The 17,493-nt window shown below is 37.7% G+C and overlaps 2 protein-coding genes across 8 annotated transcripts in view; one reads left to right on the top strand and one right to left on the bottom strand.

Annotated features, from left to right (window-relative positions):
* LOC107588666 (galactosylgalactosylxylosylprotein 3-beta-glucuronosyltransferase 2-like) overlaps positions 1-15,790 on the top strand; it is a 20,009-nt gene extending 4,219 nt beyond the window's left edge. Inside the window, exons 2-5 of one of the 2 annotated variants that reach the window (XR_001609613.1) lie at positions 1,895-2,039; positions 8,449-8,597; positions 10,991-11,131; positions 14,360-14,385. Coding sequence is in view for 1 of the 2 variants with exons in the window: in XM_016276868.1 (XP_016132354.1) it covers positions 1,895-2,039; positions 8,449-8,597; positions 14,360-14,446 (381 nt within the window). In the remaining variant the exon portion in view is untranslated. Of the gene's footprint in view, positions 1-1,894; positions 2,040-8,448; positions 8,598-10,990; positions 11,132-14,359 lie in introns of both variants that reach the window. The other variant, XM_016276868.1, reaches the window with a different exon arrangement.
* LOC107588664 (stromal membrane-associated protein 1-like) overlaps positions 15,070-17,493 on the bottom strand; it is a 115,007-nt gene continuing 112,583 nt past the window's right edge. For all 6 annotated transcript variants that reach the window (XM_016276861.1, XM_016276862.1, XM_016276865.1 and 3 more), the window contains one exon: positions 15,070-16,177. In XM_016276861.1, the coding sequence (XP_016132347.1) occupies positions 16,043-16,177 (135 nt within the window). In that variant the 3' untranslated portion in view covers positions 15,070-16,042. The remainder of the gene's footprint in view (positions 16,178-17,493) is intronic.

Genomic DNA, 17,493 nt, shown 5'->3' with positions numbered 1-17,493 from the left:
GGGGGTCTTTGCGAAGGGTCAATTACTCAACTGTAGTTCCAAACCTGTATGTATGTATTCTGCTGAACGCATTTACCAGATCAGTACTTGGGTTGGCAACCAAACAAATTCGGGTTCCATTAACTTCCATTGTATTTTTGGTCCATACAATGCAAGTCAATAGAAACTGAAACTGTTTGGTCACCAACATTCATCAAAATATAAAGGTCATAGAGGTTTGGAATGACATAGGGTGAGTAAATGACAGAATGACAGAAAAATTTCAGATTATCAGTTTACCCCTTAACACCTCTTTACTGGAAAAAATTATTTTCCTAATGGGTATTTTGCCTAGTTTTACAGTTAAAAAAATGTGAAAACAAGATACGTTTACTTGAGAAGCCACACTGTATAAGATAATGAGACTAGTTTTCATAGATTCAACATTTTGTCCTACTGCATTGGCAGTTTTTCACTTGTTTGCAGTTTAATGTCAGTGCAGTAAAACACTTATATTTATGCACTTATATTTAAGATAATATTTATGAAAACAAATTTGTTTCAAGCATTTTCAGATATTGTTACTGGAAACCAAGTCAGAGGAGACTAACTAAAAAAAGAGTTACAATGTGATTTTGTGCTGTGCATGTATTGGCAGCACATTGTCATAATGAAGTCATATTTTGATTTTCGTGTTACAATAAACTCTCTGCAATGTATTCTCCTACCCAGCCTTGTGTCTTCGGTGCCACGCCACATCACCATCATCAAATTCTGCATTAGATTTATTGTTCTCAGTTGTAACCTGTCTTTCCTTAGAAATATAGTTCCTTACTAGATCCAATTTTTTTGTTGCATTGTTTAAATCCTCTCTGGAACTGTCAGGCAGCATGTAGAGTTTTGTTATCGAAGGTGATTTTACCTCCCTAAAGATATCGAACACACTCGTCTACTACAAATTTATTTCTCTGCACCGTGTTGTCAAAATGGGTCCAGACTTTCTTATTCCCTGTCCCTGCAGGAAAACACATTGGTCACAAAAACTGCCAAATACAGATGCCTAGCCATAGCCGCCTGAAGCGTGACAGAGCTCAGCTCAAAGAACAGTGTATGTGACACTGCATTTGATGGCTGTGCCTTTTGCCCTTGTTGTCAACTTCAACGCAAAAGGACGCTTGGTACCTGCAGATGACATCCTCTTTGCTATAGAGAATTCTTTGACTTTGCCTTTGAGCTGTGTTAGACTTTAAGAGCAACATTATGGAAATGGAGCCTTTGAAGAGAGGGAGGAAGACAGACATTAGAAATACAGCTAAAGGGGCAGCAGTTTGGGCTTCAAAGCTTGTCCGTTGCTTACGGCCGCCATCCACACGTCACCCAACTGCGTACAGCACTCACATAAATAGTGCAACCATTAAATATTCAAAGGCTACTCTGACCATTTGTTCGAGAAATTGCAGCAACGCTCATTTCCCCAGTGACAAATAGTTTTTATTTTTATTATATATGAAGGAATGAAGGGAAAACAAGATTCTTTCAGCAGTAGGATGTTTAAAATTCCTCAAGGAAGATGGTATCTTGTTGGAAATGACAGTTTTAGTGTTGGCGGGTGATTCAATCAGATGTGATCGTGTTTATGAAACTGAAGAGCGATATGTGCTGTCTCCAGCAGACTGCAGGTGGATGGACTTATTTGTACTGAAAATGAGCCAGGATTTTATAATAAGCCATGCTGTGTGTGTCGGTACTACGCTCGTTCCTTGAAAAATAATAATAGACTAAGTACTGCATTTGGTTAGCAGTATAAAGGTCCAAAGAACCGACTGGAGGATCCACAACAAAACTCTGCAGATCTTTATAATAACTTTGGTGGATTGGGTTTGTAATAGTATCATATTTATCTTCTGCTGTTCAGATGCGGTCAACCAGGAGAGTGTCAGTGTGGCCAGTGGGACTCGTTGGAGGCCGGAGATACGAGCGGCCCTTGGTGGAAAATGGGAAAGTGGTTGGCTGGTACACTGGTTGGAAGGCTGACAGGCCGTTTGCAATTGACATGGCTGGTAAGACTCCACTAAAATCTCTTGAACTTCTCATTTAACAACCTGCACGGTCATTAAAACACCACTTTTTACTGATTATTATTACAAAAAAACTGAAAGATAATGGAGTATAAAAATCTTGCTGCACCATTGTTGCCTGACCAGGAAAAAAAGGCACATATATTTGAATACATGACAATTATGCCTGTTTTACACTATGTGCAGGATAAAACGTTGACACAAAAGCATGCGTTCACACTAATGGCATTTCTGCTGTGTAACAGAACCGCAGCTCAAAATAACAGAAAATTATAGACAATTAAGTGATTTCCAGATTATTGCACTGTATTTTCTTTAAAAATGGCCCAAAATTCTAAAATGGTTATCAGAGTGTATCATTAAAAACTATGGAACAGAATCTAAACCATCACTTGTCAGTTCATTATTTTATGATGCTTTAGGAAAAGTTGTATTGATAAATCAGTTTATAGTGCATTTTCTCAAAATGTTCTGCCTATAATACATTCAGTGCTGAAACTGCTTACTGTAAATGATAACTAAAACAAACAACAACGACAAACCATGCCTTAGACATGAAAAATCCTATGCATCATGGTTTAGTGGGGGTTTTATAGCTGGTTTAGTATTAGAGATTAAGCAGTCGTTTAAAAAAAAGCTGTTTGACCAGTTCTTGGAAATATCTCTAAATGTCTATTTGTAGATTTAAAATATTTATAGGCCCTGAACATGATCTAGCTCACTCCCTTGAGTGACAAAGAACATTTTTGACAATAGATTCCACTGGTTAAATAACAGGTTTCTGGTGACTGGCACTTTCCGTCATCTAGCTGGTTTTGAATTCCAGGACTAATTTGTGCAAATCACATAAAACCTCAAGCTGAACACTAAACTGCCAATTTTTTTACACCCTGCCCATCTGAAAGCTTCCATTTAAGTTACATTTATTCATTAGGCGTACGCTTTTATCCAAAGCGATTTACAGTGTATTCAAGATATACATTTTTATCAGTATGCCGATTCTCCTGGGAATCAAACCCATGACCCGTGGCATTGCAGGGGAGCTACTGTGACCAATTAACCATCCATCAACGGACTTGATAACGATATTTGTAAAGTTCAGAACCATTACTGTAAATGTCTTAAAAGTATTGGAGAAGCAGAACAACATTAGCTGGAGCATTATGTCTTCAAGTTTCACCACAAGGTCTCTCAATTTTATTTAATGTTATTAAGGTATTGAACTTCCGCCATCCATATCTCTGTCCATCTTCTCTGAGTTCTGAAGGATATTCTGCCCACGTTATTCCATGTGCTGTCGATAATCACAACATCAGCTGTGTGAGGAGCAGCTTGCCTGCTCAGATAAGCAGATGGGACTTCTTTGCAGTTAGGTCGTGTTGATACTTTCCAGACTGCCCCTCACTGAAGTCGTTTCAAACAGGCATATAAAACTGGCCCAAAACAGGCAGCAAAGCGGTTCCTATATAGAGAGACCATACAAAAGGAATGCTCTAAGCTGAGGGGGGAAAAGCTGTGACACACTAGAGCAGTGATGGGCAAACTTGTCCCTTCCAGGCCACTTTCCTGCAGAGATTTGATCCAACCCTGATAAAACTCACCTCGCCTGCCTTCTAGTAGTCTTGAAGACAATTATTAGCTGGTTCAGGTGTGTTTGATTAGGGTTGGAGCTAAACTCTGAAGGAAAGTGGCCTGGAAGGGCCAAGTTTGCCCACCCCTGCACTAGAGAGTCTTCTGAAGAGGCTTTTCTCCTATACAACACTAGTGATACAAGCTAGAGCATGTCAATGTTTACGAAGGGAAGGCACAGAGAACCAGGCTTTTCTTAATGTTAAGACAAAGTAACACTATTAAAAAAAAAACGAAATAATTGATTTAAAGGCTAAATAAAATAAAATATAAATATTATCTGAAAAACTTTAATAAAAAAAATACTTATTCTACATCTATACCTAATCCTGCCCAATACCTTACTAACTATTAATAAGCAGCAAATTAGAAGTTTATTGAGACAAAAGTTGTAGTTAATGGTTTTTTAATAGTGAGAATTGGACATTAAAAAAAAGTGTGGCCTAATACGAAAAACTAAAAAACAAATTTAAGCTAAAAATATATATTCAAAAACAAAATGTAATAAAAAATGGCAAAAGCATGTAATATATATGAAAATAAATAAAATAAAAGGAAATTCAAAATATAAATAAATACTATAAGTGTACATATACCTTGCTGCGAGTAAATGTGCAGCACCTGGTCCTTCTCAAGGTACTAAGGTACTAACACAGAAAACTTTTTATGCATTTTGACTTTTTTTTTTTTTTAATACGACAGCAGAATTTTGGGTGCCTGAAAACAAACTTTTGAAAAAATTATTGCAAGTTTTTAAAAATTATACCATTGCCATTTCTGTGTAAACTACAAGAATGCAAATTTGAAAACAGTAACATCATGCGCATCTGTATTTTGTGATCACAAAATAGACACATAGTTATGCGTGACGTACAAACTTGAATGCATATGTGCGCAGGCATCTACTGTCTCTTTACAAAGTAACATCTCCAACTACTCACCTAGCATGCATAATACAGCATTTTAGTCATTTTCTCTGATCTGTGTGATTGTCTTGCCAATGTTGTCGCCTGTACGATAAACTTCTCAAAACGCAAAGGAAAAACCTTTCTGATTCTAGTACAATCGCTGCTGTGTAAACATACCCTAAATGGCTTTAAAGATACTTCACCGTCTCTGTTCTTCTCTGGTGGAACGAGCTGCCAACCTCCACCCGATCTGCTGAGACCATCAGAACCTTCAAGAAATAGCTGAAGACACACTTCTTCCACGAGCACTTAACTAAAACGCAACCATAAACAAAGGCACTTCCTATAATAACTCCTGGCATTGGCACTGTGTATTGCAAATACTGTTGGCTGTTCTGATAAATTGCTTGTGATGTTCCACATTTGTAAGTCACTTTGGATAAAAGCATCTGCTAAATGACTAAACGTAATTTGGAAGTTGACATGTCAGGCTGGTCGGTATTCCCAAACAGTGGGATGTTAAAAGCATCTGTGTTTACACTTTTTGGGGAAATCAGCTTTCAAATGGCTTACTTATAGTTTACTATGACAATTATTTTTCATTGTGACAGTAAGAAAAACTAAAAATTACACACTATTACAAAGCATAACAGGTAGAGAAAGATAACGGATACCCTGCCTGTAATTTAGGTAGAAGTGAGGTGACGGGGCCCTCTGCTTCTTATAATTGGTGAAAAGCACCTTTACTGAAGCTAAATTCAGCAATTTCTCTGTGCATTTTTAACAAACGTGAGCTCTCAGGCAATGCATTAAAGAGGGAGGGGTGAGAAGATGCTGACGGGTTGGAAACATCCTAATGGAGAGAGGCAGGGCGCATATGCAGCTCAAGGGAATGAATACAACATCAGAGATAGCAGTGCGTAGTTGAAGCAATCCCTAATTCCCCAGACTCTAGCGCTGCCGCTGGATATTATGCTGTTCATCAAACTCTAATAACAAGAGATGGTATCATCTCTTCCTCATGTGATCTCCATTACTCCCACTATTGCTCCTCTTCCATAGCTTGTATTCTTCACACGTGTTCACTTACCCATAATATCATCATCATTGTCATCAGAGATAATGTATTCAATGTCAAGCCCTACCTGACCGTAAGCACGTCTCCCTTCACAAACACTTCACACAATGTATACACTTCCTCACATCACTGCTGTAGACTAAACACACGTTCTAGGAGCTGTTTAAGGTTCATAAATCTGCCAGCTCTACTACACTTCTCCCTGAACAAAAGCTGAGAACAATGAGGTTATTTAGTATTCCTGCTGTACGGCTTCTTTCGAGAGCAAACACAATAGCAGAGAAAAGGTCCTGAACCACCTCTCTCATTGCTTTCAAGCACTGCTCTCACCTGAAGAGGAGCTCAAGTGCTTGTCTTAACATGGAAACCTTTTAAACACACAATAGCGACGTTTTGCGCATTAGGCGGAGAAGGGTTGAAAAGATTATGCATGAGAATAAACGAAAACAAAAAGCTGCATCTGTAGTGTACACAGTGATTAGGCCGTGCATTAGTCACACTACACTCTAAAAAATGCTGGGTTGTTTCAACCCAACTTTGGGTCAAATATAGACTAACCCAACGGTTGGGTTAGTCCATATTTGACCAAAAGTTGGGTTGAAACAACCCAGCATTTTTTAGAGTGTAGCTTTTACACGATCTGTGTCATAAGAAGAATCTATATATATTCCCTCGCCATCAAAATAGCATTCCGGGGCGAGGAGGGTAGATCACTTTAACCCACATACTAATATACAACCCTTGGCAACAGTCTAAAATTAGCCCAATTTCGCAGTAAAACCGTGGATTTGGCAACACTGCACACTACTAAATATGTGAAAACTGCACCATTAAAATTAGTTGAAACATCTACACTAGCCTTAAGTTTTGGGTTGTAAGTTTTTTTAAAAAAGTCTCTTACAGTTACCAGCCCAGCATTTATTTGATCAAAAGTAAAATCAGTAATTTTGTGGATTATTATTACACAATATTAGTTACTTAACTAAACTTAACTGTTTTGTATTTTAATATATTTTAAAATCTAATTTATTCCTGTGATGCAAAGCTGATTTTCAGCATCATTACGCCAGTCTTCATTGCCACAAGATCATTCAGAAAAACATTCTAATTTGCTGATTTGTTGCTCAAGAAATTATTATTATTTCGCTATTATAATATGTTGAAAATATTTCTGTGGAAACCATGATACATTTTTAGAATTCTTTGATGGATAGAAAAAAAATTGTATAAACATAATAACAAATGTAAAAAAACAACAAACTGATTAAACACTGCAATGAGCTAATATTGTACCGTAACAGAATTCAATCCTTTAGACATAACTATGTAAATGAGTTGTTAGTGACACTTAACACAAAACTAATCTAAAAAAGTACACTTTTGCCATTTGCCTTTTACAGACTGTTGTATTTTTGCATTTACTTATTGTCCTTTATTAATTTTACACAGTCTATTAATATGATTTCCCTATTTAAATATACAAATTATTTCATGATTTATTTATTGCATTTCCCTGGAAATGTCATTACTATTGGCAGTTCTGTGAGGCAAAATATGTTTTTATGAACCATAAAAACAGCACCAATTATGTTTACACATTTGAAGGCGATCCTACCTAAAGATCTTACAAAAGGCCGGTGCAACCCTACCCTAGTCATAAAGTCTTAGAGTTGGTTTAAAAATCAGGATGTGAACATTCAGTGTGTGTTTACCACACTGTTTATACATTTAACTCAGCGGCGGATCTAGCCAGTCCCTGAAGTGCTGTTGGTGCAACAGCAAAAACATGTCCGGCTCTTGAGCTGTATCAAAGCCCTGTCCCTGGATCTCTGAGCATAGGTTCTTACATCATTCCCTCAATACTCCAACAGGGACATCAAAAGGCAATACAGTCATTAAAAAAAGAAAAAAAGATCAAAAGAAAGGAGTTGGCTGGCCTTCAACTATTAATAAAGCTTGACAGTATGCATGTCGATCTGAGGGAGAGAAACCTTGTAACTACACAAGGACACAGTTAGCCAGGGCTTAGATGAACATTGCATTGCTGTCGTGAGCTCGCCTCTGCAGATTTGAGGGAAGCCCAGGTGGTTTTAGCTGGAATGTAGGCGTCCTAGAAAAGAGCCTGTGCCCAGGATAAAAAGCCCACAACAGAGGGTGATATTCCCTATAGTCAAATTTGAAAAGTCCTTCTCCTGTTTTGTGGCTGAAAAGGTGTCATCAGGAGAAATGGAAACGAGGGGGTGAAAAACTTACCCTGACCTACATGCAACAGTGGGGCGGTTCAACCTGCTCCCACGAGAAATACATAAGGTCAAGAGCGCGCTGAAGAGCTGTGTATTTGTGTATAGTTAATACAGAGTAAATGAGAGCGTGTGCTTGAATATATAAGGAGATTATCGCCACTATAATTAGTTTTAGATACATTTGCAATAAACAATTTCAGGTCTGTAATGAGCTTTCTGATATATATTTGGTGGAGCTTGTTCCAAACCCAGACTTTCTCACTTGCAAACGAAGTCTATAATACAAGGAGAAAGCTATCTGTTAGCATTCCCATTCATCTCAGTGGCAGTTGCTCAACCCCTGGAAGTGTGTGATTTGCAATCTGCAATCACGGCTCTTAGGCACGCACTTATTTCCAAACTCTCCACTATTGACTATCATGAGCTGTGACAACAAAAGCAGCAAAGAGGAAAAAGTAATTAAATTAAATAAATACATTCAAATTGAAATTAGATTTATACTTGCTTGCAAACCTTGATTTCATCATTGGCAGGCTTTGCAGTGAACCTGCAGGTGATCCTGTCAAACCCACGTGCCCTGTTCAAGAGAAGAGGAGCCAAACCAGGGATGCAAGAGTCTGATTTCCTCAAACAGATCACTAAGGTGGAGGACTTGGAGCCAAAGGCCAAGAACTGTACCCAGGTCAGTAGAGCAACCTGCATTTGCATCCTTCACACTGATTATCATGAACGCTACAAAAACATCCACTTTCTGATGTTCCTTAATTTGTTCCTAGTCTTTCTTGAGTCCGAGTCATTAGTTTAGACATTATAGCTCAACCCTATCTTTTTGGTACCAAACCTTTGAAAACCTAACTTCATATGGAGGTCTATTCTTCTACCAGTGACAATAGTGAATAGCACTGTCAAGGAGCTCTTGAAAATGAAAATCACGTTCCTATGTATTTGACTCGGTCTGATTCTGAAAGCTCCAGCATTCATCCGTGGCCCATTATCTCAGGAGCCGAAATCTCAAGCTCACCTCAAGCTGACCTTACACGTGTCAAAATGCTCTCTTCCTCCCCGTACCGCACGTCACGGCTCCTGCCATCATCATTATCACCCAATTACCCTAATGGTAGCCACACTGGGATATTAATAGTGACTATTAGCAGGGCTGACAATTCCACTAATCACCAACACCAGCAAGAGCAGGACATGTTTCCAACGTCAGCCAATCAGCTATGCGTCATTTTGTCAGACACAGCATAATGTGCACATTGTAAACAGAGAGCGGAGAGTGCAGGTTTGTTCCTGTGGTGCAATGCAATGCAATGTAAGCATGTAGATATCGCACCCGTAAACAGAGTAGAAAGGCCACTGACAGTTACGAAGAAGTGCGAGTCGCTACTCGGACAAAGTGGGAGTTTAATATACTTACATTTGTGGCTGCAGTCCAATTATATGAGGATGGCATTATGGAAGTAAACAAAAGGAAGTGCTTGTGCCAACAGTTACGGGTCTTCGTGATGGGCGTGAGCGGGCGTCTGTCCAAAGTGGAGCACTGCCAGCGATGTCTTTCGGAAAGGTCACATTTGTAGAAGCGTTCTTGAGGGTCCCAGCTGATGACTGTGACTAAGCCTGCAGGCAGGGAGATATGGCTAACTCCCAGCATGCACTTCAAATGAAGCACAGGGAGGCTTGGGTGGGTCATCTTATGCGAGTAATCAGACTGAACTGATGTGACAAGGAGGAAAGGGACAGAGGGAGCGAGGAAGAAGAAGAGGGCAAAGGGAATGTGTTTGCGATTGGCAGAGGGATGGCAAACATGCCATATAGATGGAGAGGTGAAAATAGTGTGTGAGAGAGATTCACAGGCTTATTTACAGAAGTCAGTGCATAGACTCTCCTATTTATTAATGTCAATCTCAATCATGCTCCTGCAGACCAGATACTGCCAGCATGCTTCACTCTGCACAACACAATTGCTCAAATGATTATTCTCTCTCAAGGCTTCAGATGCTCATCCTGTTTAGATTAAAAAGAAACCCTCGGAAAAATCTTCAACACAAACATTGTTTGAGAAAATCGTTTCATACGGGACAGCCCAAATGGAATCAAGACATTTTTCATATTTTTTCGCAATGGAACTAAGAGTAATACACATTTATTAAGAGCTAAAATACTTGAAAAATTAGAGGCTATAACAATTAGTTTTGATGTCATGCAAGATTCTATCCTATTTGTAGAAAATCACTTTAAGGTGTGTTTATTGGTAGCACTTAACACTTAATGCAATAGCTAACATTAACAATGAACAATATTTTAAAAGCATTTAATAACCTTTGTTAATATTAATTTCTACATACATGCATTTTAATCATGGTATGAATTGATATGAATTATATAGAATGAATAAATAGAAAGAGAATAGAAAAATTGTTCATTGTTAGCTCATACGCTACCATACAAAAGTTTGGGAGGATTTTAAAATATTTTTGACAGAAATATTTTATTCTTACCAAGACTGCATTTATTTGATCAAAAATCCATAAAAACAGTAATATTGTCAAATATTATTATAATTTAAAATAACTGTTCTATTTCAACATTTTTTAATTTAATTGTTTTGATGGTGAAGCTGAATTTTTAGCAGCCATTACTCGTTTTCAGTGTCACGTGATCCTTCAGAAATCATTCTAATATGCCGATTTTCTGCTCAAACTTTTTTTTTATTAACAATGAAAACAGTTGTGTTGCTTAATATATTTGTTGAAATTTCATCTTCATATTATTCAAATTTATTTTTTTTCATGATTGTTTGATGACTAGAAAGTTCATTTTGAAATCTTGTGTAATATCATACGTCTTTACTCTCATTTTTGGTCAGTTTAATGTGCTCTTGCTGAATAAATTAATATGAGCAAAAAAAAGAGAAAAATCTTACTGACTCCAAAGTTTTGAATGGTAGTGTGAATTGAATGCCTTCACTAATATCAACGAGTCTAAACCATGAACATGTTAATGCCTTGTAAATGACACATTACTTGATATTACTGAAGCTAAAATGGTCAAATTTTCTATTTCTATTTTTAGAAGCCAAAACAAGGTATTGAAGAGGGGAGATAGGATCTAGAGGAGCAGAAGGACAGAGTGCCTTCTCTTATTCCTGGATCGCTCGAAGTGGGGTTTCACTCTGTACAAATTGAAATCTGTCTATCCGAGTATTTAACAAGAGTACGACACATATTGCAATAATGTCAATGACATCTCCAGCACACTTGTCTTACAATATTCTAATAGATGCACATGCAAAGACATGCTCCAAGATTAGTCCAAAAAGTATGAAGGGTTTAAATATTAATAACTTTTTCTTGAAACTCATTTACAATTACTAGAGCCCATGGGGACTGCTGGTTTCACACCTCCACAATGCTGTTATATCACTGCTTTCAACCTTTGCTCACTGATTTGTAGCCATTACATTATCGACATTAAAAATGAAAGGATTTAATACATATGAAAGCAGAAGCGCACAAGTTTAATTCTTCATGTATTATTACTTTCCTCCTATAAAAATTAGTCATCACTGTGGACTGCAAATGTCTTTGACAGCCGCACACAAACACAACTAATGAAGTTTAACCACCCACTAACCAATTACAATTCAGTTCAGGAAGTTCTCAATTGAGTCAATCTCAGACCTTCAGACTTATATCAAAAGTTTTGATACCATAGAAATTTCATAATTCTTGTCACCAGTGTCAATATCATAAAAAAACTAATAGCTACTAGCCTAAATTAAAAAAACAACAACGTAAGCTCACTGAAGACAACAGTTAGTGATTAAATAAGAATAAGAAACTAATTACAAGCAATAGGACAAAACACTACAGTAGAACAAATAAATAAGAAATGCTACATATATTATAAAGTAATCAAATGAATAAAACCGCATATTCTTCAATGTGTAAATTAAATATTCATTTCTTCTTATTAAAGTTACAAAAGCAATTTAGTCAAGAGCAGTGAGAGATTTTCTCTTTTTTTGTTGTTTGTTTAACGTGAATAACAGAGAGCACACTGTAAAAAGTAATCACTGAATCTACTTAAGAAAAGTGAGTAAACATAACTGATTTTTACAAATTTGTTGAATTTACTTAATTACACTGTGTTATGTGAACTTTCAGGTGGATGCAATTGTTAAACTAAACAACTTTAGTAAACAGTACTTAAGAGCATCTAGTTTGTTGGATTAAATCCCACTATGTGCCCTAATAACTCTAGACCAGCAGGTGGCGGAAGGTTGGTTTAAACAAAACATCACCAGAAGAAGACAACGAACTGAACTTCAGAGTCAGATCGTGTTTGAAATGTGGCCGCAAGATTAGGTAAGTTTTTGGTGATCTACTTATAAACTATATTGTCACAGTGTGTGCTATCGTTTTTGAGGAAAAGAAAAGGCAGATTGTATTAGTTTTTACTGACGAGCATTACTGTAACCGTCAGTTAGCGTAATAGCTAGCCAGTGGCTTACAAGCATGATCTTCCTCTTTACTGCTAGTTATAACATGAAATAAACGTGAGTAAGCATCATAAAGTATGTTGAGCGATACAGTACAACTTAATGAAATTTATCATGTCTTATGTAATCCGTTTTTCAGCATTTAATGTTTGAAACAAATGTCATGAAAGCAAGTTATCATCACAACCACTGTTTAAATGTTTATATTTCAGAAAATCATTTGGAGTAGAAAATAGTTTTTAAATGTGCGTCAATGCCCAGCACTAATTAAAACCATTTTCTTGTCATATTCTATGTGCTCTTTTTTGGGGGACTTAAACTCATGCAGTGGAAGTGGAAGTTCTACTTGTTTATTGAGTGAAAAGAGAGCTCAACTGCTGAAAAACTTATTAAAATATGGAAGCTATGGAATATGAAAATTCTCCAATTCCATGTTTCCACATAGTATATGCTTATTCACATAGGTGCGCTTAATAAAAAATCATATTTTGCAGTTTTGTGAAACCCTGCACAGAATAAGTAGATATTAATTATATTTTATGCTGAGTGCTTGTGCTTTGAGTGATATTAAATATGAGTTTTTTTAATAATTGTAGAGACATCTGACATCACTGCGCGATGAACAGCAGTTCTCCACAACCTTCCACTCTTCCTTGAAAAGGACGTTACTGATTTTACAAGACATGTTTTGTAAGTAATTTTGTCTGTTATATTCTGGTTATTTAGTGTAATGCACATGTGCTTTCTTTCTCAGCTGTTTGCTTTCACTTAAGAACTAAATTACTGTGTTTATGAGGATACTTGCAAAGACGGGCATTTTGACACATACAAATGTGTGTATTTATCTTTTCAAAGCGGCAAAAATAACTGTTCAATACTCCCGTACTCTAAGAGCACCATCTTCACGTGCCTCTCTGACAGCGCTCAGAAAAAGTCTCTCAGACATCACACACATATTCACTACTGACTGCATTTCAACTGCTTAAAATTACTTGTTTTTAAACCACAATGCTTGAAAATGCGAAAACGATGTTTTTGTGACCATGTAGCAGAGCAATGTCACATGAGCGTGTAACCGCAATAGAGATGATAGTCCAAAGGCTCTACCAGTTAATTGTGTCTTCAGGTATATCGCCCACCCCTAGAATATTTATTAAGGGAGCAACGGGGTTAGTAGACAGCAAAGTAAAGAGTCAGACACCTTCATAAAAAGTATTACGGGATCTACCAGAGGGATACATATTGTTATCAGGTCACAGGACACTTTGGTTACTTTCTGGGTTGCCGCTCCACAGTGCACCTTATTTATCTCTTATGGTTCTGCTAAATTAGCCTTGTTTTACAAAACAAGCCAATCTGCAGTGCCATGTGTTCAGGAAATGATGCGTCACACCTGGGTGCGGCAATTTAACTGTGCTCGTTCTCTGCACAGCCTCTATCTAATATAATTAAGACATGTAACCAGTCCGAGAGATCCCATTCCAGCAACCTTCACGCACCAACAGCCTAAAACATCTCTGCTGAGAGATCACACACAATGAACTTATTTTCTGTTATGATGTACCTATGTACGTGTCATTTCTTTCAAAATCCCTGTCAAGGAAAGTCATTTGGCAGCCATATTTGCAACCCTTCCAGAAAGCTCTTTCAGGGATTCAAGACCAATACTAATCTTACTTGAATGGGGAAATAAAGAAATCTTACAAACGGCTTGTCAAATGCACTTTTAAATGACATCAACTGAACGCATTTATGTTGTTTCTTAGGCTCAAATAGCATTAAAAAGCATTTATTTGAGGTTGGTAAAGTGTTTCATGGGCAGTCCCATTTATAGTAATGAAGGTAAACTGCCTTGGTACATACAATATACATAATATAGTGCTTAATATGTGCTTGGTTCCTGTATTCTAAAATACCTGATTTCAAATGGTTTCTTTCAGGTCCTGGTCTGGCATACCCGCACTGAGAAGGTCAACCTGGGTAACGAAACAAAACGACAACAGGACTCGGTCTATATAGAGGTCTAGCGAGCAACACTGCACTAAGACTGTCATATAACACTGGACGAAGGCCCGCCATCATCAGTACTTTCCAAATCGATGGCCACCTTTGAACTTTAGGATACCTGCTCTGGTGGAAAAGACATGCCAAGCTGTCTTGGGATTCTCTACTGACACGCACTGTATCTTCTGGGGCTTCTCACTGTGGCGTCACACTGGATTACCTGTAACGTGGTAGAGTAGAAACCATGGATAAGGGGTTTTTCAAATGGCAACTGTACGTAAAAACTTGATCTTATTCCCAATGCGGTAGTCAACTACCATTTTCAGACTCTGGACACTCGGAGAATCAGATCAATGTCTGTGAACGGAGGAAAAGGACCAGCTGCTTGAATAATGTACAAAGAGGTTGAGCTGTGCGGAAGAGAATCGACCCATCCACGAAAATAAAAAAAGAATAGTGGATGGAAAAACCCTGGAAATACCGTCTAAAGTGTGAGACACCACTACAAAGTCAGAACTTTTGGATTACAACTGTCTTTATTCCAAATGACCCTCTTTAAAAGCAAAAAATAAATAAAAAGGGGGGGGGGGGACGAAAAGATAACTTTACAATAAATGCATCTTTAGACAAAATGATCACACAATAGTTCATGGCTATTCACTGTTTAATGCACGAAAATAACAATATTCTGTCTCTGTACTAGGCACCAGAAAATGTAAACACATTATAGAAATAAACCTGGATGACACGGTGGGGATGTTTATATTATTGCACAGCAGAGAGACCCTGTCTGAGAGGATAGAAGCTCTGCTACAGCGGCGAGACTGATGTGTTTGACTGCACGCTTTTGTTCGGTCCTTACTTTTCAAAACTAGCTGGCTAGAACGATAATTCCTTCCCCGAGCCCCTTTCTATTGACCCACAACCCCCCCCCTCCCTTTTTTTTCCCCGTTAGCCGTCACAGCTGTACAGTCGTCCAGGTTTATTTGTCTTTCACTCACTGCGCTTCTCTGTAACGCACACATTAAAACATCACAGTCAAGATGGAGTTTGTCTTGGAGCTACACAGATGCAGTGGGGTGAGAGACCGGAGAGAGGGGGCGAGGGGATCTTTTATCTCATGATTACATACATTACATGGGTCTATACAATATCTGCTACAGGGTTCTGGGACATCGGGCTACAGAAGATAGGAAAAGGAGGAGGTAGTCACAAATATGATAGCCATACCTCTGTCTTTTAAATACTATGACTCACTATTGATTTGATAAAGATATATTAGAAGCCTATATAATTGGTCCAGCAGCTTTCTTGTAGCTGATATGTATTTTGAACCCCCCGAATATATATATATATATATATATATATATATATATATATGAAAAAAATAATTGCAAATAAGAAGGTCAAAGCTGCCAGTCTCTTACACTTCATAATCCTGCTCACTTGATCAATACACAGGGCAGGTTGAATCGATGCTCTCCAGAGTAGTAATGGTTGGAAAGAGAAAGGTGAAAAAAATGACAGTACATGAATAAAACTCTGGGCGCAAGTGGTGGTGGAGGAGGAGAGGAGAGGAGAGATGTGGTGCCCCTTGTCCCCCATCTTCCCTCATTCATTTACTTCCAGAGCTGGGTGCTGAGGGTCTGACCGGAGGGGGGTGCCACCCAGCCGCCCATGGGGGCACCAGGTGGCCCAAATGCCACTGGAGCACCAGAAGCGTTCAGGTTCATTCCAGACATCTGTTGGTTAATCTGAAAAAGACAATGGGGAGAGAGAGAAGTGTGAAACATCTACACACACAAGACTTGTTAGCATAATTAGCTATGGTCCAAAACCTACAGAGAAAGCATTAAGGCATCATGGGCACTCCACCAACAGAAAAGGTTTTTACGAAAAGTACCGTCTCCTAAAATACCCCAATTTGGCTAAATTCTAAGCCAACATCACATGTGGAATGCATTAAGGGGAGATGAATAATATTCTTAAATATTATCATAGATATTTCATTAATTTAAACATTTTTCTGATTCAAATTTTTTTAAATAAAAATGTAATTAAACATTTATTGAAATAAAAATATTTATTATATACACTGCCATTCAAATGTTTGGGGTCAGTAAGGGGTCGGTTTTTGAAAAGTATTTTAAGCCCACATTAATTTTATGAAAAATGCAGTGAAAACAACAATATTGTGAAATATCATTACAATTTAAAATAACTATTTTCTATTTTAATGTATTTTAAAATGTCATTTATTTCTATGATGACAAAGCTGAACTTTCAGCAGCCATTACTCCAGTCTTCAGTGCCACTTCACCCTTCAGAAATCAAATGTAACCATTTAATTAATATACATAAATAATAATAATTATATGTAGAGGGCTTCAAACTAGTCACGGGATGCTGTCTATGAAGGTTGCTAGGTTTTGGAACAGAGCTTTGGTATTAAAAGAGAAATATATTTGCTTTTGTGGAGTTTCTACAGTTGCATGTTTTCACACAACCAGACCAGAGATCTGACCAGTCATTTCAGCTGTGGATGGCCTTTCCCTCCAATGTTCCCTTTTCCTCTTTTCTTTTTTTCATGTTACTAAGCTGTCCACTGATCTTTAAACTCATCACCCCTCTTATTTCATTTTCTATATCTGTACTCTTTTCCCTTGACTTCCACCAGTATTCTTCCTGAGAGCAGAGCGGCGTAGAGGAGAGGGTCCTGTGGGGTACACTGGCTGTGGGGCAGCCCATCAGACACGTCTGTCTGATTTATACTGCTGTCTCTACAGCTCATAGCCAGCAGAAAGAGAAAAACTAATGGTTTCAAATAACCAGCCCCCTTATTTTTCATTATTAACTTGAATTCTGGGAACTAAAGTTTGTGCAATCTTTATCCAGCTGTCAAAAGGGATATATAATGGAAGACGGGATTTTTCTATCTTTGAAATAAGAGTTTGATGTACTATGTTGACAATGGATGTAACAAAACTACATAATCGATCATTCGGTGGGTTGTCTGAGGCTAAAATTATTACAATCTTTTATTACACAAAACGAATCTCTTCACAAAGAA

Source organism: Sinocyclocheilus grahami, unplaced genomic scaffold (assembly GCF_001515645.1).
Source record: "Sinocyclocheilus grahami isolate Dianchi unplaced genomic scaffold, SAMN03320097.WGS_v1.1 scaffold106.1, whole genome shotgun sequence".
Classification (NCBI taxonomy): Eukaryota; Metazoa; Chordata; class Actinopteri; order Cypriniformes; family Cyprinidae; genus Sinocyclocheilus; species Sinocyclocheilus grahami.
Note: the sequence above shows the minus strand (reverse complement) of the source record. Positions and strands in the feature narration are given on the sequence as shown.